The following is a 22,202-nucleotide window of genomic DNA, read 5'->3' as shown; positions in this document are numbered from 1 at the left end:
ACGGAGGGCTTTTTTATAGAGCAACAGACTCTTTTTCCAGGCTAAGTGAAGATCTTCTAAATTAGTGAGACGCCATTTCCTCTCCAACTTACGGGTTATCTGCTTTAAGCTACGAGTTTGTGAGTTATACCACGGAGTCAGACACTTCTGATTTAAAGCTCTCTTTTTCAGAGGAGCTACAGCATCCAAAGTTGTCTTCAATGAGGATGTAAAACTATTGACGAGATACTCTATCTCACTTACAGAGTTTAGGTAGCTACTCTGCACTGTGTTGGTATATGGCATTAGAGAACATAAAGAAGGAATCATATCCTTAAACCTAGTTACAATATCAACAACTAAAATGTTTAGAAAGATTTTAAAAGTTAGAAAAATATTAGAAAGAATTTAATAGTTACATTTATAAACAATGTAGGTTAGAAATGAAAAGTTTTACCGTTACAGTGCTGTCAGCAGTTAAATATGAGGCCAAGAAAGACTGATTTTATTTTTTATAAAACAAATATTTATGTTCATTGAAGTTAAGAAAGGGCGAGTATGGAGGGAGTAGCAATGTGTTTGCTGCTTTCACTGCGCAGCCTGATGCGCACGTCCAGGCTGCGGATCCGAGTCTGAGCACAGTTAGAAAAAAATAAACCGTCGGACTTTTAATCACGGAAATGACTCCGGTCCCACGTGTGAGGGGTTTAATGGAAATACATTGCGATCAGACGGGACATTTTATGCAATGTGAGCAAAAATCTGTTGTACAAAATCTGTTATATACCATGTTTATTACATGGAAAACAATATAAAAACTTTGGGACTTTTTTGACCAGTGACTACGAATATCTGATTTATATGATGACGGTTTAGGTGAGTTTTACTGTACATGGGACTGAAGAATAAATTTAACTCGCAAAGCTTTGTCGATGATGTTGGCTTCCATCCCACATGGCTGACTTTATTTTCCCAAATTTTTGTTTGGATCTGAAGGATATCTGTACATCTTGAAGCCATTGCCATGTCCGTTTGTGCCTCCAAATGCTCAGCAACCCGGCATTTTCAGTGAATAAATAAATAAAATAGCTGGATTTACATGCCGACAGATTAACAGTGAATGCTATTTTGAATCCAAGATGGCACCATGAGTCACATGACCGATTTTTTTTTTTTTTTTCGAATCATCATGTCACCACTTTCTCTATTAAAGGCACACTAGTTAAGATGTTACATCAAAATCTTTTCAAAACATTTTCAAAATGCATTTTGTAGACAAAACTTTTCTAAAACCAAAACAAAACATTTTGGATGCGTTTTTGTGTTTCCTGGGTACTCGTTCAGATTAATTTTATTTTACTTTTTCATATCAACTCTTGCAGCTCTGGGTGTACACTTCTCTTTTTGTATTCACTCTCTCTCTCTCTCTCTGGCCAACCTCTATCACAAAGAATGGAGAGTGAGAGAATAACAAAGACAGATAGAGCTTGGCGTGGATGGCACAGACGCAAAGAATCAACAATCCCTTGTGAGATTGATAAAAATAAACTCCTTTAACCTACATTTTCTCTGCTCTTCCCTCTCTCTCCTTCTCTGAGTGCTATCAAAGTAAATGCTTCTGAAGAGAAACGAGAAACACATCTTCACAACGACCCATGTTGTATGTGGCCCTGCTATTGCCTGCCTAGGATTTTACACATGGCTAATTGTACAAATGCACAATGACAAATGATGACATCACTTAAAGTGTATACAGTCACTAATTCACTCACAGCTGCAGCAGCAAATCACAAAGCTTCATCAGTGAGCTAACTTGTTCAGTGTCTTGGAAGAATGCATGAGAAATACATTCCTGCATGACACTGTCATTTATATTCTGTACATTAGTTTGAACACAGCCATTAAAGGGAAATTTTGTGATTAATGTCTTCACTTGGGCCAAAAAGGAATTTAATTGTATTGATTCAGAATGCAAACATGTGCTGCCTGGCTAATTAATGTTATCGAATAACATAAGGTAAATGCACTCAGTGTATAGGTGCCTTGACACTTGCATGAACTTGATCTGCGCATTGGTCCACAATCTGCTGTGTCAGATTTATTTCATTTAAATATCTCATTTCAGTTGTAAACTCATTGTAAACTCATTGTAAACTGTGCGCAGCTTCGTGCAAGTGCACAAACAAAATTTTGAAATGTTCAAAATCTCTGGCACGCATTAATTATGTGAACTTCACATGAACATTGTGCAAACAGTTCAAAAACACTGAGTGTCAGTGTGAGTCATTGCATCAGCACAGTGCATCACAGTGCAGCTCATCTGAACGATTATTGCAAGATGTTAAATCTCTCAAACATAATTTTACAGATACTCATAAAGTAATGAAAATGCAAATGTTTTGCCATATAAATATTATAAATAATTACCTTTTATACTGTTCCAAATGTGTTCTCCAGCTCGTGAAGTGCACGAGACAGACAGAAAAAAAAAGCTGCGGCTGTACATTCCTCTATGATTCCAGAAGCAATTAGAGCTGTTTTTATTAGGCTGGGGGTTAAATGCGTGCAAGTGTTAAGGCACCTTAAGTTGTGTCTTGTCACCACTGAACAGGTGAAAATATCATTAGAAGTGCCTGGTAGTACAGAGAGGGTCCCTATGGAGGTAAACATGCATGTTAGCCACTTACCTTATCCTCTTAGCCTTCAGTCCACACTGCTGTACACTCAGTCTTTAAAATACTTTACTACAATTATTGATGAGGGGTCATTCTGTAAGACAGGGCTCGGATGCCAGAGTAAGGTAAGCGGCTAACTTATTATCGGTTATTTTATAGTGTTTACATTTAGTGAGGTAAAAATGCACATATTTAATTCGAGAGATCTCATTTGTGCTCCTGCACACTTCTAATGACGTTTGCCTCTTTAGTGGTGAAAAGAAGATATATTTTTTAGGCTTTTTAGATTGCCCTATCCAGTAACTAATCAGTTGGTTAGTTTACTTCAGTGTTTGCATTCAAAATCAATAGTACTCCGATTAAATTAGTTTTTAGTGTTTGCATTCAAAATCAATAGTACTCCGATTCAATTAGTTTTTAGTCTGTCTGAATACAATAACCCCAAAACATAAAAAAATAAATAAATAAATAAACAGCCTAGCTTGAAAAATGTCAAAACTACAAAGATTCCTTTGAACACATTTAGGCCCCTTTGCACATAGTACAAATAAGTACAACTCAAGGCGAATCACGGCGGAACAACTTGCATGAGCGAACCATGAAAACATTGAGCCGATGGGCAGGTATAAAGAATGTGGTTGCAACGGTTTTGTGCACGTGGGAACACAGTGCAAGCAGCTGCACGATGTGTAATCACATTATGCAGCTGCTGTGAAAATAAAAAAAAATAAAAATACATGCCACCCACAGGATTCAAACCTGCCATTTCCAAAAGCAATGAAACTTTACCACTGAGCTACCATCACTGTACTGTAAAAGGTGTGGGAAAAATGCCCAATATCAAGAAGGACATGGACGTATTGAAGAAAAAATAAAACCACAAACCATATAAAAACACCGCATTTTATTGAATCCCTCTTATCAAGTGGGGAATACAAGTATGATCCATCTGTTCCTCTGTAGATGACCCATGGTCACAGACGTACAGTCATGAAATGAGAATCAGGGCGCTCTTGTCATGTCCACATCTGCTGGCAGCATGTCCAGCTGGCCCCCTGCATGTGTCCTACGCAACATGCATATCTTATGGACAGTGCGCTGCAGGACAGACACCGCGTCATGTGGAACAGCGCTCACGTGGCTGACATGACATTCAGATTGCCCACTGCGTGTTATGATCTGAAGGTCCATTTCACCTGGGGTAGCCTGTCAATGTGCGCGCCATGCGCATGCTCACTGCAGCCCATTGCAACAGAGATATATGTTTTTATGTATGTCCACGTGAGCAAGCAGACACATGCGCCACAGTGGACAGTTGTTAGTTCATGTCCGTCCACACCCGGTACATGTTCTCCAGCTGGGGCATCCAGAACCACAGATCTCAGCCGCTCCTGTTAGTAAACACACCCCATCATTTCAGTGCACACTCCAACGTGTCACTGTATTTGCAAAGCCACACTTGTGGGGCACTTAGAAATTTCACATCCAGCTTGACAGTCATCGTCTGCTGACTGCTGTCATGCCAATAGTGCGAATGGCCACACATTTTCTAAGTGCCATGCGAGCAGTGTTAGATGATCATGTGTGTCACCTGGAATTTGGCCGACACCTGCCATGAGAGGGTTTGATGGGCTCTCACAGCGCACAATGTCTTTCAGCGCCTCGTGTGCGCAAATAGTTGAGATATACTTTAGTGATCTCACAGTGGAGAAATTATGTTTACACTCCAGTTACCTCAGACAGCAATTAGTCAACAATTATTACTTGTTTACCGTAATAATGGCACACATCAGAATTAAAGATAGCACACACACATTTAACATTTTTTATGTGCACAAAATTTGAAGAAGTCCATTATCCAAATTGAGGCAAGTGGCTGAAGGTCACGCAGCAACCCTGAGTTGTGCCACCATCAGCTTGGGGGGGCAGGGACCAGCTGCAGCTAAAACTGTGCCGCCCCCACAGAAGGGAAGGGATGATGTGAGCAGAAGCCGGAGCAGGGAATAGTGTGATGGGGGGAAGGAGGGGGGTGGGGAGAGAGTGGGGAGCATGTTTCAGTCCTGTGGAATCATTTATTGTCTTTGTGAGTTGAGATAAGAAAACAGCTGAATGTTCACCAAAGCCAGACATTCCTCTGGAGGAAAACAGTAGGGCAATTTGTCAGTCAGGCCTGATAAGCCTGCCGTGTTGTGGTTTGAGCAGTGAAAAACACTTTTTACAGCTTCACTTGAACAACCAAATCCCAATTATGAATTAAGAATATTCCCAATTATAAATTAAGAATATTCCCTGGCCTCCAAAATCTTGTAGCAACAGGTATACGACGCATTACAGGCAGCTACTATTTTACATGTATTGCATACAAATCCTGCTTCATGTGCACTTCATGCGCAATTCGGCCACATTTGTACTATGTGTGAAGGGGCCCTAAAGAAGGTAAGTATTTAGGGAATAGGAGTTCCCTGAGCACACGTCTCCGGGTCTGTAGGATACCTTTCTATGTTCATAATTATTCATAAACACAGGGTCAGTGACACTGTCTGCAAGCTGAGTGGAAAGGAAATGGATGTCTTGTTTTGGTTCAAAGACTGGCACCACTAATGCAAGTGTCTAAAGTGTTGAAGAAGCTGCCTGGATGAGTGGTTAAATGTCTAAAACAACAAGTAAAGTGCCTTTTGACATAACTTCTACAATTCACACCAGGTGTCTCAATACAAATGGCCTCGGGGCCACTGGTCAGAGTGGGAAAGCTGCCTTTTTTAAGTTACTTATGACTGTATGACTTGACAGAAGCTACTTTGTCTCCTCTACCCTGAGACAGGAAAAGTCTCCTTAAACTCCATCAAAAGTACAATAAATTTTCCAGCTGCCTGAGCTCTAGCTCTGCTTATACCTTTAGGTTTATAAGAAGATATTTTAGTCTTAGGTGCACCTACCAAATGTGTTTATAATTAGCTTGTTAAATGCTGTTTTGGAAAGATATCTTTTCCAAAGCATCATTTAATAAGCTAATTATAAACACATTTGGTATGTATGTATGTTTGTATGTATGTATATATGGGTGATTCTTAGACTACGGGCACTTATTATGTCCTTTGATCATATTGTATGAAAAACAGAAAAAAGGGGAAATTTCACACTTTTATAGTTATCTTTACAATGAAAGTGTGTTAAGAAATTTGTTCTAGTAGTCTATGATGACTTTTTCACCTTTTTTCAGCATCATTATATGCAAATATTGCCGTTTTGTGCTTGTCCCACACCCAGACTTTTGATCTTCAATGATAAAAATGAATGGTAAAGAAACGTTTTTCTAATGTTTTAAAATATCTCTGAATAAAATATCAGTAAAATAATCAAAACATAATTGGGGTATTCAATGTCATACAACTGTTGTGATTTTTTTAAACAAAATGTAGTTGTCCCATACTATTGCCATAATTTCCACCACAACACTGTAATGTCCCTTTAAACAGTTTGTATGAAAGATTGTTTGGGTAGTTTCTATGGAGATAAACAGTGACATCAGAGCACATGTATATAGCGCCAAATCACAACAAACAGTTGCCCCAAGGCGCTTTATATTGTAAGGCAATGCTGTGGTGGAAATTACATTTACAAGGCCAATAGTGCCTGTAGTTAAAGAATCACCCATATATATATATTGGCCTTGTAAATATATATATATATATATATATATATATATATACATATATACTCAATATATATATATATACATATATACTCAATATATATATATATACTCAACAAAAATATAAACGCAACACTTTTGATTTTGCTCCCATTTTGTATGAGATTAACTCAAAGATCTAAAACTTTTTCCACATACACAATATCACCATTTCCCTCAAATATTGTTCACAAACCAGTCTAAATCTGTGATAGTGAGCACTTCTCCTTTGCTGAGATAATCCATCCCACCTCACAGGTGTGCCATACCAAGATGCTGATTAGACACCATGATTAGTGCACAGGTGTGCCTTAGACTGTCCACAATAAAAGGCCACTCTGAAAGGTGCAGTTTTGTTTTATTGGGGGGGGATACCAGTCAGTATCTGGTGTGACCACCATTTGCCTCATGCAGTGCAACACATCTCCTTCGCATCATCCGTGAAGAGAACACCTCTCCAACGTGCCAAATGGCAGCGAATGTGAGCATTTGCCCACTCAAATCGGTTACGACGACGAACTGGAGTCAGGTCGAGACCCCGATGTGGACGACGAGCATGCAGATGAGCTTCCCTGAGACAGTTTCTGACAGTTTGTGCAGAAATTCTTTGGTTATGCAAACCGATTGTTCCAGCAGCTGTCCGAGTGGCTGGTCTCAGACGATCTTGGAGGTGAACATGCTGGATGTGGAGGTCCTGGGCTGGTGTGGTTACACGTGGTCTGCGGTTGTGAGGCTGGTTGGATGTACTGCCAAATTCTCTGAAATGCCTTTGGAGACGGCTTATGGTAGAGAAATGAACATTCAATACACAAGCAACAGCTCTGGTTGACATTCCTGCTGTCAGCATGCCAATTGCACGCTCCCTCAAATCTTGCAACATCTGTGGCATTGTGCTGTGTGATAAAACTGCACCTTTCAGAGTGGCCTTTTATTGTGGACAGTCTAAGGCACACCTGTGCACTAATCATGGTGTCTAATCAGCATCTTGATATGGCACACCTGTGAGGTGGGATGGATTATCTCAGCAAAGGAGAAGTGCTCACTATCACAGATTTAGACTGGTTTGTGAACAATACTTGAGAGAAATGGTGATATTGTGTATGTGGAAAAAGTTTTAGATCTTTGAGTTCATCTCATACAAAATGGGAGCAAAACGTTGTACCAAGGAGGGAAAGTTTTGGCTTTTTTTGTTTGCTTTTTGGACTTACTATGAACATATTTCAACAACATTTGGTGAAGAGTCAAGCTTTCAGCCAACAAAGAGTGTATTACATGTTAACCAAGAGCTGATCCATGGTCATATTTAATTGCCTAGTGGTAGTGCAGAGTAAATAAGTGGTTATTTATGTTGGCCTGTGTACAAAATAACTTGTTCGGAATATTCCTTGGTTGAGTGTTTCTAAATGAGTAATCCTTGAGGCAGATCAATAAAAAGTCAAGGTCAAGGCTGTCAAAAACATAATCTGAGAAAAAAAAAAACATATTAAAGGACATGTCCATAACCAATATGGCTAGAAAGACCATGTGAAGCACAGTAAATCCTTTGTAGTCAAATGCTTTGTCTGATGGTATGATGTCACAAAGGTATCATGAAAAAAACAACATAATTGTCAAAACAATGCATTTTCAATATCTCCAAAACCAATATAGTTATAGAGGTGATTCAAAGCTTATATCAATCAGCTAACATGATTTTTCATTACTAGCAGAGGTGTCTTTGTTCATGTGAAGAGTAGTTACCAAACCATTCTGCTGAGAGTGCAGACACATACAGGGACACAGAGCTACACACATAAGGCTGTTTATAATAAGGATATGGTATAAGTGATATCATAATGACATCAGAAGAGTTCTTCAAGTTGCTATTGTTCAAAAAGCACATGTAATATTGTTGGCATGTAGGGTATGCATCATAACCTCAGACGTTAATCCTTCTGATGATCATGAAACAACTAAAACAGCTCCTTTAACTGCACTCAGATTTAAGTGCAGCTAAATGCACCATCTGAGTGCCCTCCAGTTCTCCTCTAAATTTGCAGTCATGATAGTCGTGTGTAAAATACGAGACATGGTTAAATTCAGTGAAGGGAAAAAAAAAAAAATGAATGTAGACCTATTTTAATAACAAAAATTCCAAACCTGTTTGACCTGAAATCATGTTTACAGACTAGATCTGGCCCCTGGGCTAACAGATGGTTACATTTACTGTTGTCTCTGCAAGAAAACGTTTCTCCAAAGATTCTCAAAGTTCTGTATTCACCGCCTGATTAAAAGTCAACTCACACGACAAAGAAACTCGGGACGATAAAAACAGCTAAAATGCATTGACTGATGACACAAATGTGCAATCAGTTAGAAAACTGGTTTCTACTCGTCTTTTACTTTGCAGCCCCCCACACACCCTTTTTTTTCATATTCCAATGTAAAATAGTTCTGGTGTATGTTTTGTTGGCATATGTGTGCTTGAATGTCTGTGCTCATGTACAAACTCTTGGCTCGGCTCAGTAAAGGGGTGGACAGGTCAGAGAGAAGGAGAACTTTTGGCAGTACACCTACATTCTATAAATCTAAAGTACCCTTGCTTTCCTTCCCTCACTGGTAAACACCATGTACACTACTGCTTATGGCACAGAAATGTGCAAACCATATGGACATGATCCATTTACCCCAAGGGCATGATTTCATCCGATTTCATTTTAAGTCAAATTAAAAGTATGATCTATGTGAAAGTACCATCTCTCTGCAGTAAAAGCAACATCCTCATATCTCATCATCACCCACTCACTTAGTTGTTGATACAGTTGGATCTCAGCTTGTGTTTAACTATCCGTGGGGTACCACAGTTAACCACCCCCTACTCTAATGCCCTCCTGCCCCTCGACCTTCCCTTCTTAAGATCAGTTGGAATCCCCCTGGGGTTCCATGGGAAGGTTGGAGATGCATATTTAAGCACGTGTGTGTTAATGTGGTGTGTGTGTGTGTGCGTGTGTGTGTTAATGGGAAAAGTTGTATGCGTCAGAGAGCATTTTTGTGTGTGCAATGAGGAAGCAGTCTGCTGCTCAATCAAAAGATTGAGCTATAAACACTATTAATGGCAAAAAGGATTAGGTTTTCTCAATCGACTCTATACAAATCGTTCAATAAAAATTCCCCCCATTCACTGACATGTATTGGCTAATGCTGCATGCACAAGAAGACCATGATAAGTTATTATATGACTCTGAGACTTTGTCTCACAAACATGCATCCCCACTAACGTATAATAGTGTATCTTCTCATGTAGCTCATTTAATACATTTGCTTTAATGAAAATGTAATTTGGGATGTGTTTATCCAAATGTGCAAAATACTGGTAGGATAATTTGCAAATAGGTTAATTTAGCAAATGCAATGTGATTTATCAAGCCCAAAATCAAATTTCAGGGGCTCATTGTTGCATCCGTATTCTGTATGTTTGAAAGTAGGATGTGAACTGCGTTACATGATTGCAGACACACTTAAATCTGATTCCGTCATATCTCATAAGCTATTTGGGGTATGCATTTCTTTATTTTCATCCAATAATTGTATTTAACACAGAAAACACCATGCCTAAACAATAATTAAAATAGTGGCCTATTTTTAATGAAAGAAAACTAAATAATATTAAATGTGATATTTACTATGTCTTTCTGTCTCACTTTTTATGTCCCAATGTTACATATCTATTAGGACTTTTTACTTTCCACGTTTTGTGTGCAGCTGCAGCAGAAATGGTTCCAGCAATTGTGTGGTACAGAGTTCAGGCTACAAATAAAATATATACAAATCTATGTGATTATCTTTCAACATCACATCCTCTCTACTTATGTGAACTTGATGAGAATATACACTCAACAAAAATATAAATGCAACACTTTTGGTTTTGCTCCCATTTTGTATGAGATGAACTCAAAGATCTAAAACTTTTTCCACATACACAATATCACCATTTCCCTCAAATATTGTTCACAAACCAGTCTAAATCTGTGATAGTGAGCATTCTCCTTTGCTGAGATAATCCATCCCACCTCACAGGTGTGCCATATCAAGATGCTGATTAGACACCATGATTAGTGCACAGGTGTGCCTTAGACTGCCCACAATAAAAGGACACTCTGAAAGGTGCAGTTTTATCACACAGCACAATGCCACAGATGTTGCAAGATTTGAGGGAGCGTGCAATTGGCATGCTGACAGCAGGAATGTCAACCAGAGCTGTTGCTCATGTATTGAATGTTCATTTCTCTACCATAAGCCGTCTCCAAAGGCGTTTCAGAGAATTTGGCAGTACATCCAACCAGCCTCACAACCGCAGACCACGTGTAGCCACACCAGCCCAGGACCTCCACATCCAGCATGTTCACCTCCAAGATCATCTGAGACTCTTATTTTGGCCATACCTGCAAGTGACTGATTGAATTTCATTTTGTGCTTTCAGTCATTCACAAACACAAAATCCTCATTTACGTGCATATGTACGTTTATGTCATGTTACCACCCACTGTCATTTGCACGCTTATTCTTAGTAAATTTGGAACTTCTCACTAGTCCTTGGGTCCACTAGTCCTACCCCTAGTATTAAGGAGAGAAAATTGAATTAGTTTTTACATTTATGGTGGGCTATATGTTGCACTAAAGTAGGTTAAGTAAAGTTACAAAAGTGTGACCATTTAAACAAGAAAAAAAAAACATTTGAAAATGGTGAATTACCATTATTTGTTGATTTTCAATTCAACAGATTGATAGAAAACAGTATGATTAAAGGTGAATATTGGTGTATGTCAACAGAATCATATGTTTTATTTTAGTAAACTGAACAAAACTGGATCTGGTTTGTTAGTTATTTGAAAGTATTCAATTTATGTGTGTACTTTCAAATCAGTTTGGGGTTGTAATAAACACCATCAAAAAATATAAAGAGGTTAGGGGCAGTGGATCCTAGGACCACTGGACCATCCCCTAGGAAATCACCTACAAAATTTATCCAACCCAATGTGCAAAACTTTAGAATGCTCACACAATTTAATACTTGCTACATGGAATCTTAGTAAATCAGGCCCACAGTATCTCACCAAGAAAGGTCAGATTCTGTGCTATGCTAGCAAGCTGGAAATCCTGGCTTCTGCTTCTGGGCTTCTTTTATGCTGTACTTTGCAGTACTGTATGTAACACTGTTCCTGCTGGTGAACAATAAAAAGTGAGCAAATGTGCAACCATCTCTATACACTGGTCAAGACAGCACTGATGTGAAGCAGACCAGAAGTTAAAACTAGGTTGTTGTTGTTGTGTGTGTGTGTGTGTGTGTGTGTGTGTGTGTGTGTGTGTGTGTGTGTGTGTGTGTGTGTGTGTGTGTGTGTGTGTGTGTGTGTGTGTGTGTGTGTGTGTGTTTTTATGTCCTGAATTCACTGCATTCACTACAAGATCCTGAATGAACAAGATGAGTTTCAGCTCACTTTTGGCCATACTGTTCAGACAATGGTCTAGCAATTCAAACTATTCATCATTTACTGCAACTTCTGACTCTTTGGAACAAATCATATAATTTTTCATTAGGACTTTCTCATAGCACAGGAGAATACTCACGTTGTCATATACAGTATTTGTGATTAACAAGCCTGGGCAGATAATATCACCACTTTTTCAATCCTTTCTGCAATCTCCGAAACTAGTTCCTTAGCTCGCTCATTCACTGCACTGTTTCTCTCTCTCTGAGAGTTGGTCACTGACTATCTTTCACTGGCTGCCTTTCTGACTGAACAGATACACAACTATGTTACACGCACTAGACATCATAAATCCAACTAGTGAGCAGCTTGGCTGTAGGTATCTGCCTGTAATGATCAAAATGTTCCTTCTTGGCTTCAACTGTATTTCAATGAACTAAGGTCCAAAGGAGAGATTCACTGTCATGAAAGAGTCGGATTTAATTTTTCTAATGACTTGGTCTTTAAGATTCATTCATTCATGAAAATGCCTCACTATTAACCCTTAATGACCTATGTGTGTAAAAATGTCTGCCTAAATGGAATGTCCAAAAGCAAGAGCTTATCCCTTTTGAACAGATGTAACAAGTGATAATAAGCCTTTTTAAAGTTTCATAAAATTGATTTAGCATCATTTATACATTTTCAGGTTCAACAATAGTGATAAAATCACTGTGATTTTAAAATTATTTCAGTTATCAGAAAAATCCAAGTCACTGGATTAATTTTTGTGATGGTACTAATACATAAACTCTATCTGCAGAAAGATTTAGATTTGTAACACTGAAAAAAAGTGTTACATTTTACACCAAATGGCACAAAATGAACTGCTTTTGCAAAAATGTTAATAATAAATGAATAAATAAAATAAAATGTGTTAATTCACAGTTGTTTTGCCTTTCGGCTGCTCTCATTTGAGTGGGGTTGGATCCAGCGCAGATCCACATTGGGAATTTTCACTTTTACCCCGGATGTCCTTCATGATGCAACTCCAGTTGTACCTGGAGAAACACAGGTAGCCCCTGGTCTTCCGAAGAAGTCTCCCATTTAAGTACTAACCAGGACCCACTCTGCTGAGCTTCTGAGATCTGACGGGATCAGCCTCACACAGAGCAGACTGGTTGCAAAGTGTGTGTTAGTTCACAGTAACCCCCCCCCCCCCCCCCCCCCCAAAAAAAAAAAAACTCAGCTCACCTCAGCTCAACTTTATTTATATAGCAGTTTAAAAGAACTACATCTGCCACAAAGTGCTGTATATGACACATAAAGTATTATGTGAGACAATAAAACAATAGAACAAGTAAAAAAAAGCCTGAAAAATGAGAAGAGTACCCAACAAATAAATACAATTAGGAATCAAAACTGAGTCTCATGATGGGTTAAAAGCCAGGCTAGAAAATGGGTTTTAAGATGAGTTTTAAAAATGTACAGTGATGGGGCTTCTCTGATGTGAAGTGGTAGCACATTCCAAAGAACAGGGGCAGCGACAGAGAAGGCTCGGTCCCCTCCGAGCTTCTGCATCGACCTCGGCACCTCCAATCAGCTGATCAGTTGACCTCAGGCACCAAGCAGGGGTATAAGGGTGGAGTAGCTCAGACAGGTAAGGCGGACCGAGACCATTAAAAACTTTAAACACAAATAAAAGAATCTTAAAATGAACTCTAAAGTGCACAGGCAGCCGATGGAGAGAAGCCGAAATGGGAGTGATGTGCTCCCTCTTACATACTCCAGTTAGAATGTGAGCTGGACCAACTGGAGATGTGAGAGGGAGGACTGGCTTACTCCAAAACGAAGTACATTACAGTAATCCAGCTGAGTAGTGACAAAGGCATGGATTACTGTCTCAAAGTGCTGATGTGCATGAAATGGATTGATCTTTGCCAACCGCCTAAGATGATAAAAACTGGACTTTACTGATCTGTTGATCCAGTTTAAAATCACTGTCCATGGTAAAAACCCAAGTTACAAACTGTTGGCTTTGTATAAAAAGTCAAAGGACCCAAGTCAACAGGGGGATGATCAGAAGAACCACTGGGGCAAAAGACTATCACTTCAAAAGCTAAGTCTGCATCATCAGCCCATCATTGTTGTGTTGTAAACAGCTGTGGGTTGAAGAAAGTCATTTGGTGTATATTTTATGTACAGGAAAGCACACCTGTTACTTGGAAAAAACAAAAACTAATATGGACATCAACTGTCAATCAGATCATGGTAAAATGGTAAATTGGCTGCATTTATATAGCTCTTTACTATCTGCATCAGATGCTCAAAATGCTTTACAATAATGCCTCGCATTCACCCCGATGTCAGGGTGCGGCCATACAAGGTGCTCACTACACACTGGGAGCAACTAGGGGATTAAGGACCTTGCCCAAGGGTGCAAGGTCATCTGCTAAACTAATACTGAATTACAAAGAAGGACTTTAAAATTCAATGCAGCTTCCTAAAGAGACATCATCAGGGTGTCTTCTCCTTTTGCTGGATTTGCTTTAGTATTTGAAGAGCACATCATCATCTACATGAGGCTTTGAGGGCATAAACACTTTCTGGCTGTGTGTGCAAGAGTGAAATCTGTACTAGACTCAAAAGCATCCTCATAAACATAGCTACAGTACGTACACATGCAAAGATATTCCCAGTGACGTACAAGGGTCAGACTTCAATCACCTCACAGCCACGTGTGACGCTGGTTAGTCTCAGTAAAAACGGGAAAGCTTTTTTGTGTTTTTATCCAAATAAATCATCTTACTCCTCTTTTCCGTGACTAAATGCGGCACATATAATGAGAATAAATAATGAATGTGACAATAATAAGTGAGTCACAATGAAAATTGCTAAATAAGACCTGCTGTGGATAATGTGCAATGGAGTCATTTTTCCATCACATTCCAAGCATGGAAATTGTACCTAACTACTACCCTCTGGCTACCCTTAGCTGCCAACTGTGGCATATATTGTCCTCATCAGCCATAATGTGAATGAGGCCTAATGGAATATTGAACACGAAAGGCCGCTCAGCCTGTCACCCAAGTGCCCGACGTCTAATAAAGATATCACATGGGCGTGTTTCAGCAAAGTGACAGCATGTGTTTTCAAATGACTGATACACTCACAGGTATCATTAGCTGCAGTATGCGCAGATGGTCTCGCATCCGTGTGTGTGCGTGCACATGGGCGCGTGCGGCCCTGTGTGTGTAATTATGAATCTCCCGGCGCTGAGTGAGAAACATTTCTCTTTGGGGAAGCCATCTGCTGAAACAGACCTGCACCATTCATCCTGAGCGTAATTGCCACACAGGAAAGAACAGAGTGGAAAAATTACATGCAGGAAAAAAAAAGGAAGTAGAATAAGAAGAAGCAAAGGAGAGAGGGATAAATGATGCTCAACTACTAGGGAGTCTGTGTCTGGCACCAATTTTCATTGCAAACCTGGAAGCAAGCAGTTGATTAAAACGGAAGAGAGAGACAATGAGAGAAAGTGCATCAAGGTTTTTATAAACGGTGCAGAGGCTATTGTCCCAAACCCATTTAGGACTCTCTCTCTCTCTCTCTCTCTCTCTCTTTTCTTGGCATCAACATGGATGATCTGGATTCTTCCCAGGCTTTCTAATTTATCAGCCCAGCAGGAGTTTTTAAACTGAACATGCTAATTGCTCTTTCTATAAGAGCGGTGATGTTTTTCCAACTGCATTTAAGTGAGTGTTAAAGACTTTGCACTATAAACCATTAAAAATTTTAGTGTTGAAATGGAATTTGCATAAAAATATATGCTATTCAATTTGAAATGCTTTACTAATGATTTATTTAATTGAGTTTAACCACAACCAGAGTGTGTCTGTGCCTCATAGTTTGAATGGCACAGCTTTTGATGGCATTTCTTATACTGGTTTTCTCAATACCATTAGCTGTTCAGATGCAAACTTAGTGCATCCAGTTTTGTTTAAATGGAGGAAAATGCAGTGTAAAAATGGGGATTTAAAGGAAAACACATCAGAAAATACACAAATTTCCATAAATAAAATGAAAATGGAATGTTCGAATTCTCCACAATAGACAGGCGGCCTGTCCAGGGTGTACTCTGACTCAAACTCAATAAGCACTACGAAAGGCTCAAGCACCCCCCCCCCCCCCCACACACACACACACACACAGACACACGCACACACCAGCTATGACCCTTAATTGTTATAAAAAAAAAATGAATATTCAGCATCTTTAATATTTTGCACACCGACAGTGGCCAAGTACATGTTGGCCTCAAAAATAGGTTTTGGGTCTGAAGCCCTCAGATGTACAAATTCAAAGTGCAGCCTCAGTGTGATCAGAAAAAAAGCCAAGTCGAATCATTTTTGAAAGTTACATTGAACATCTCCAAAGAAACTCACCTTTATATGAGAGTTTTAGCCGAGGGACATTATTCTTGGTCTGATGGGCTTCGCTGTGCTCTGTCCTGAGCAGAACCAGCATCACAATACTGCTCCACAGAGATGCCATGGTCCCCGGGGCAAAGGAGGCCAAACGGGTCGGTTAAAAACACACCTCCGCTGTGAAAACTCTGCACGCCAGGTGTGTTCCAAGATAAGACAGAAAATAAAAATATTTATTTAAAAAAAGCTCCTGATGTCCAGTATCTCCATAGAAACCAGAAGACTGCTCAGCAGGTCTTGTACTCTTTCCTGTGCTTAGGGTCAAAAGCCAAAATTAGAGTCCGGCTCCAGGAGAAACCAAACCTGCAAAGCAGAGTTGAAGGTTTGTGGGTCAGTGCAAACCTCCCACACCATTTAGTCCAAAGTAAACTAAAGCGAAGTAACTTCCATGGCTTTCTGCTACCAAACTAATAACATCTGTGTCTAAGCAGCCGTCCACATCAGCAAAAAAGAACTACACTGACAGTCTCATCCTGTGCTTAACTGTGGACGAGTACAACCCTGTCCCCACACGGCACACAGTGCAACTGAGAACAGCTGAGACAGACAGCACTGCCAGAATGAGAAAGCGAGCGAGAGAGAGAGGGAAAAGGACAGAAAAGAGAGAGAGAGAGAGAGAGAGAGGTGTAGGCGGGAGAGAGGGTAAGAGAAAAGAAAGCTGTGAAAGCAAGAGTAGTAGGAGAGAGGAGGTGATGGCACGGCAAGAGGTTAGAGGAAGAGAGAGTCTGAAAATGCAATCAAGAGAGCGTGGAAGCAGAATATTTACTCTGAACCCATTCATACAAACAGGTTTTGGATTTACTGGAGTAATACCTTTGGATAGCAAACAAATGATCACATTTCAAAACAAAGGACAATTTCTAGCATCAGGACATAACACTACTGGGCAAAAATAATTCTCAAAAGAAAATAATCTTTACAAATTCAATCATGCATTGGACATGCAGTGCTGTGCAAAAGTTTTGGATGCATTAAAAGTTCTTAAATGTGATAAAATATTTAATGATTCTGAGTAAATGCAAATAATTTTTCTCATTTTAATGTGTATAAACATTGTTATACTTGACTATTTTGTGTGAATCTGGGTAATGTTGCAGATCCAGTGGTGCTGTGGGTCGTCTGGTATACTTAGAGTTGGAATGTGAGTCCAGGTTTGAAATGGCTGCAGGGCCTTTTTGCTCCTTGACAGATGTAGGTAGCCACAGTACTAATGGCTCCTCTTTGATATTGTTGTGTGTGTAGAAAGTTTTCCTAGAATTACCAGATTTTGGGAGTGCATATATATATATATATATATATATATATATATAGGGAAGATGAGGATTAGTCTGTGTCAAAGCCACAATCCAAGATGAGATGAGGAGCATCAATGAAAACATCAGAAAAATGCCCCCCTGAGATCAACTGCTATAAGAGTGTCTCAGACAGCTGAAAGCAGAAGGTGATAAGGAACTGAAGGAGATGGTATCATGGAAGACCAAGCCCCTGCATGGGATGTACCATTGACAAACTGAGTAAGTGGCTGACATCAAGAAGTCCTACCATTGGCTAGAAAAGGCCAGCCTAAAAGACAGCACAGAGACTCTGATCATGGCAGCACCAGAACAAGCCCTAACCACCAAATCCATAGAGGCAGGAGCAGACAGGACCCAGGATGCCTGCTGTGCAAATGTGTCCCCATAGCGCACACTGAGAGGCATGACCAAGTGTGAGGAATAGTGTACAGGAACATCTGTGCCACATACAGATATGAAATCCCCAAGTCCCAATCAGACACACTGCCGAAGGTGGCTGAGAATAACAGGGCTAAAGTCCTGTGGGACTTCAAATTCCAGACAGACAACAAGCTGGTGGCCAACCAACAAGACATAATGGTGGTTGAGAAGGGAAAGAAGACTGCAGTTGTGATCGATGTGGCAATCCCAGCTGACACCAACATCAGAAAGAAGGAGCACGAGAAAATCTAGAACTACTCAGGGCTGAAGGAGCAACTAGAGCAGATGTGGAAGGTAAAGTTCAAAGTGGTCCCAGTGGTAGTAGGAGCATTAGGAGCTGAAACTCCCATACAGGAAGAGTGTCTCGAGCAGATTTCAGACAATGTCAGAGGTCTTTGTTGAAGCCCTCAAACAGAGCTAAGATACTGCACAGAACACTCAAACTCCCAGGCCTCTAATAGATAACCTGAACTTGAGGAACACACACAGCACCCTTCCTCTGGGAGTGAGAGGGATATATTATGGGACATTTGACTAATAAATTGACTGAATTTAATTAAATTTATTTATACAGCCATAAATCATGACATAGTGTTATACACAATTACCTGTCTGTATGGCAACCACTTCCAATCAATCCTGAAAGCAGCCATCTATCTGCCAGGTCAAACAGGGGCATTCCCTTTATTTTTACAATTGTTGGGGTCTTCAACATTGAGGCACCTGTGTGCTGGATCATGCCTGGTGAAATGTGTCACATGGCCAAAATGGTGTAGCTGACATTCCCTTGCAATGCAAGTTTTAGTCTTGATCTGAGTCTTGCAAACCAACTGCTCATCCAAAAGCCACAACTTTACAGTAAGACAGGAAGAACCATGATCCTAATGACTTGGACCTTTACGCTCCTGCAAAACTATTGGCCTTATCAAGCAAGCAACCTTATGGCCCCATAAGCTTTTCCAAGGCATCTCTCAACCTCAAAAGCTGAGTACCCAGACATTAAATTCACTGTCAAGATAAGTGACTGTCTCTCCATAAATGTTTAACACTTTCACCACATACAGACACACTTCTGATTGCCAGGTGTTGTTTCCAGATGCTCTTAAGTCAATTCAGGCAAGTTCCAACTGACTGTAATGAGCATCTGGCTCTTTCATTAAACTCGCTCCATGAATTATTGGAAGAAGTAATACCATACTCCTGGTTTGTAAACAACTGTCCAAACAACATGACACATAGTAGACTGGGTTTGCTTGTATCACTGCTGTCACATGTGAGAAATCGGTACCTATGAAATTAGTATGAAAAGTGTGACAAATCTGTCATGTAACAAAACAATAGAGTTATTCACAAATGTCTGTTGCAGGGTGAAGTTTGAGTGCTAAGACGGTAACTTGTCAGATTCATTACTTATGGGCCTGTCACACCTTGGCAATTTAGCTAGCATATGCCCATTTATGAAAAATTTGGCAAATACGCTGGTTATGTTGAATAAGTTATGCAGCTGTCACACCACGACGATTTAGCTAACGTATGCCAGTGTATCAAAAATGCTGTCAATATGCCATTATACGGCAGCTGACACATTCAGTAAGTTCTGTGGTCATCTGGGACATGTCAAATACATTTACATACATGTCAATATGTGTTGGCGATAAGTTTGATGTAAGTTGCACATAGGTTCAAGGCACATTACTCATAGGTTAGAAAAAAAGGTCTGGGTTCGCTAGACATTATCTTCATGGATTTCGACTTATGAGAAACTTACAAGTAACTTGTGTCAACAATCACATAACTTATCTACAACTTATGGTCCGCATAGGCGGGACAAATGAACCATACACTGGCATGCATCGAAAATATTGACCTCTTTGTACTATGATATGTACCAGCGTGCTTCAATGTACTCAACTTATATAAAACTTACCCATAAATTATTAGACATGCGCCAGTGTATTCACCAAATTTTTAATACGTCGGCATATGTAGGCTAAGTTGCCAAGGTGTGACAGGGCCATTACTTGATAAATCTCTTCCAATGTCCAAGTTTTAGGAACATTGTAAAATGTTGAAGAATTCTGAACATCAACAAATTGATTCTTTCATATGAATTGATCTGTAAAACAACAAACCATCTTAAACATTTATTTATCCATAAAGAGAGAATGATTGGTGATTAGGTGATAAACATCTACTTCTTTAGAGTCTGAAAGAATGTTTCCTGGTTCACTGGAAACAGCAGACTCTCAGTGGGCCGCTTCCATCTCGTGGTGCATGATAATGACTTTGGTGACTATAGTGTGTTTAAGACCTCTAACAGGCAGCATCCATCTGGATAAAGAGCCATCAGACAGTGGGAGGAGAGCAGAACTAATCCTGTACTGAGTGGATGGGCCTCGGCGTTATGCTAATGCACCCGGTGTTTGGAAGTTCCAGGAGGAACATTGGATTCGAGAGGGAACAAGTGTAACACCACAGTCTGTTTACAAAAAATTGTAGTTTTAACATTTGTCATTATATTTAGTTTTGTTTGTTTGTTAAAGATCTAACACAGTCTACCACAGGAAAGACCAGGGTCATGTTTTCTAAAAGTATCGAAAGGCAAAGTTTATAATGAATCAGCAACTGGTAACCCAAACACAGAGGAAACAATGGCAAGTCCAAAGTTAGTTAATCAACTTAGTTTAAAAAAGACAAAGTAAATATCACAGGAGATCCGTGAGTAAGTAATCAGTAGAGTAACTGATATTCAGGTTCCAGGGAAAGGAGGCTGGTGAAAATGGAGAGGACACTCTGGAACAAAGCACTGGTTAGCAACAAGTGATCACGAAGAAAATAAAAGGAATCAGAGGGCTGATGTATACTCTCGACACAACACAATATAATGGTACAAGCAAATACACATTTTCCTGGAATGGTGTTTCTGACTATGTATGATTCATCATATGACTTATCTGTGATTTCATTATGAAGTCATTCATACCAGTGAAACACAAATATTCTTTCTGACAAGTATAAGCTTTATTAGAAAGTCCATCTAGCCTTCATGGTTTATAAGATATATACATAAAAAGTGTTTTCGTTGAACTTTACCTTAATACCTTAAAAACCTTACCTTTTAAAAATACTACAAATTCTAATTACATCTAAATTTGTGTAATAAATCTAATATATTTATAATGTAATAAATGTAATATTTTCACCAAGTCTGAAGGAAATCTGTCAAGCCATTTTTGAGTTATCTTTTACACACACACACACACACACACACACACTCACTAGTGAAAAAATATCCGACTTCACCAGTATGCAGGGTAAAACACAGCATGCAAACAGACTATCCAATGCTACAAGATGCAGGGGAAACTGGGGCACAGTGGATCAGAAATGTTGTTTGTGGCAGCATAAACACATTATACATAGGTCTGGATCATTCTATTGTGGATTTAATACAGCAAGTTATTGTTTATAAGGCTGTGTTATTTATGTCTCCCTAAGTGTAATTTACAGGTGTTTAAAATTGATTTTAAAATTTTTGATTCTCTGTGCCCCGGACACTAATTCACGGGGCGCAATGAATCAGTGTCCGTAGCACAGTGAATCAACTTAGAATATAATGAAAAAACACATGATCATAAAGATTTCTTCAAAATTATTAAATATATACTGATGCATATACAAACTATAATCCAGCAAACCAGCTATGTAATGTGTGAGTGTCTTATATACTGATATAAGTCCTTTAGAAACATTATAAATACAACTGTCATAATTTCCGTTCAAACGTGAAAGCAGTTGTTTATATACACAAATTATAGAAATAATTCATGGAAAAATAAATCTGTAAGCTTCAACAAGTAATGTTTGTCATCCACTTGATACTGGAGCTTAGTAAATCACTTTCTAAACTGATTTACTGTGCCCCGGGTGCATGCGACACACATAAGACATGTTATCAAATAGCTGATAGTCTGGAGAAGACATAACACATGCTCATCAGTTGGACGGGGTAGTCTTTTAACTAATAACAATTTTTTAGGCGCCTTTCCTCTGTTGTGAGAAATAAATACAAAGACACTGACATCCACAAAATTTACTTTTGATAGGAAAAACTGACTTCACTTACCACTTAGGTTTACCCTTAATGTATCAAAAAACAAAACACTAATTTATAAGGGGGATGTCTTTATGCATAAAAATATGGCATAGCT

General features: G+C 39.3%; 1 protein-coding gene across 1 annotated transcript in view; it reads right to left on the bottom strand.

Moving 5' to 3' along the window:
• Positions 1–16,784, bottom strand: part of sema3ab (sema domain, immunoglobulin domain (Ig), short basic domain, secreted, (semaphorin) 3Ab) — a 72,291-nt gene extending 55,507 nt beyond the window's left edge. The window contains exon 1 of the mRNA XM_034176634.1: positions 16,235–16,784. Coding sequence (XP_034032525.1) covers positions 16,235–16,343 — 109 coding nt within the window. The 5' untranslated portion in view covers positions 16,344–16,784. The remainder of the gene's footprint in view (positions 1–16,234) is intronic.
• Positions 16,785–22,202: the final 5,418 nt, after the last annotated feature.

The sequence above is a fragment of the Thalassophryne amazonica genome, chromosome 8, assembly GCF_902500255.1.
Source record: "Thalassophryne amazonica chromosome 8, fThaAma1.1, whole genome shotgun sequence".
In the NCBI taxonomy this organism is placed as follows: Eukaryota; Metazoa; Chordata; class Actinopteri; order Batrachoidiformes; family Batrachoididae; genus Thalassophryne; species Thalassophryne amazonica.
Note: the sequence above shows the minus strand (reverse complement) of the source record. Positions and strands in the feature narration are given on the sequence as shown.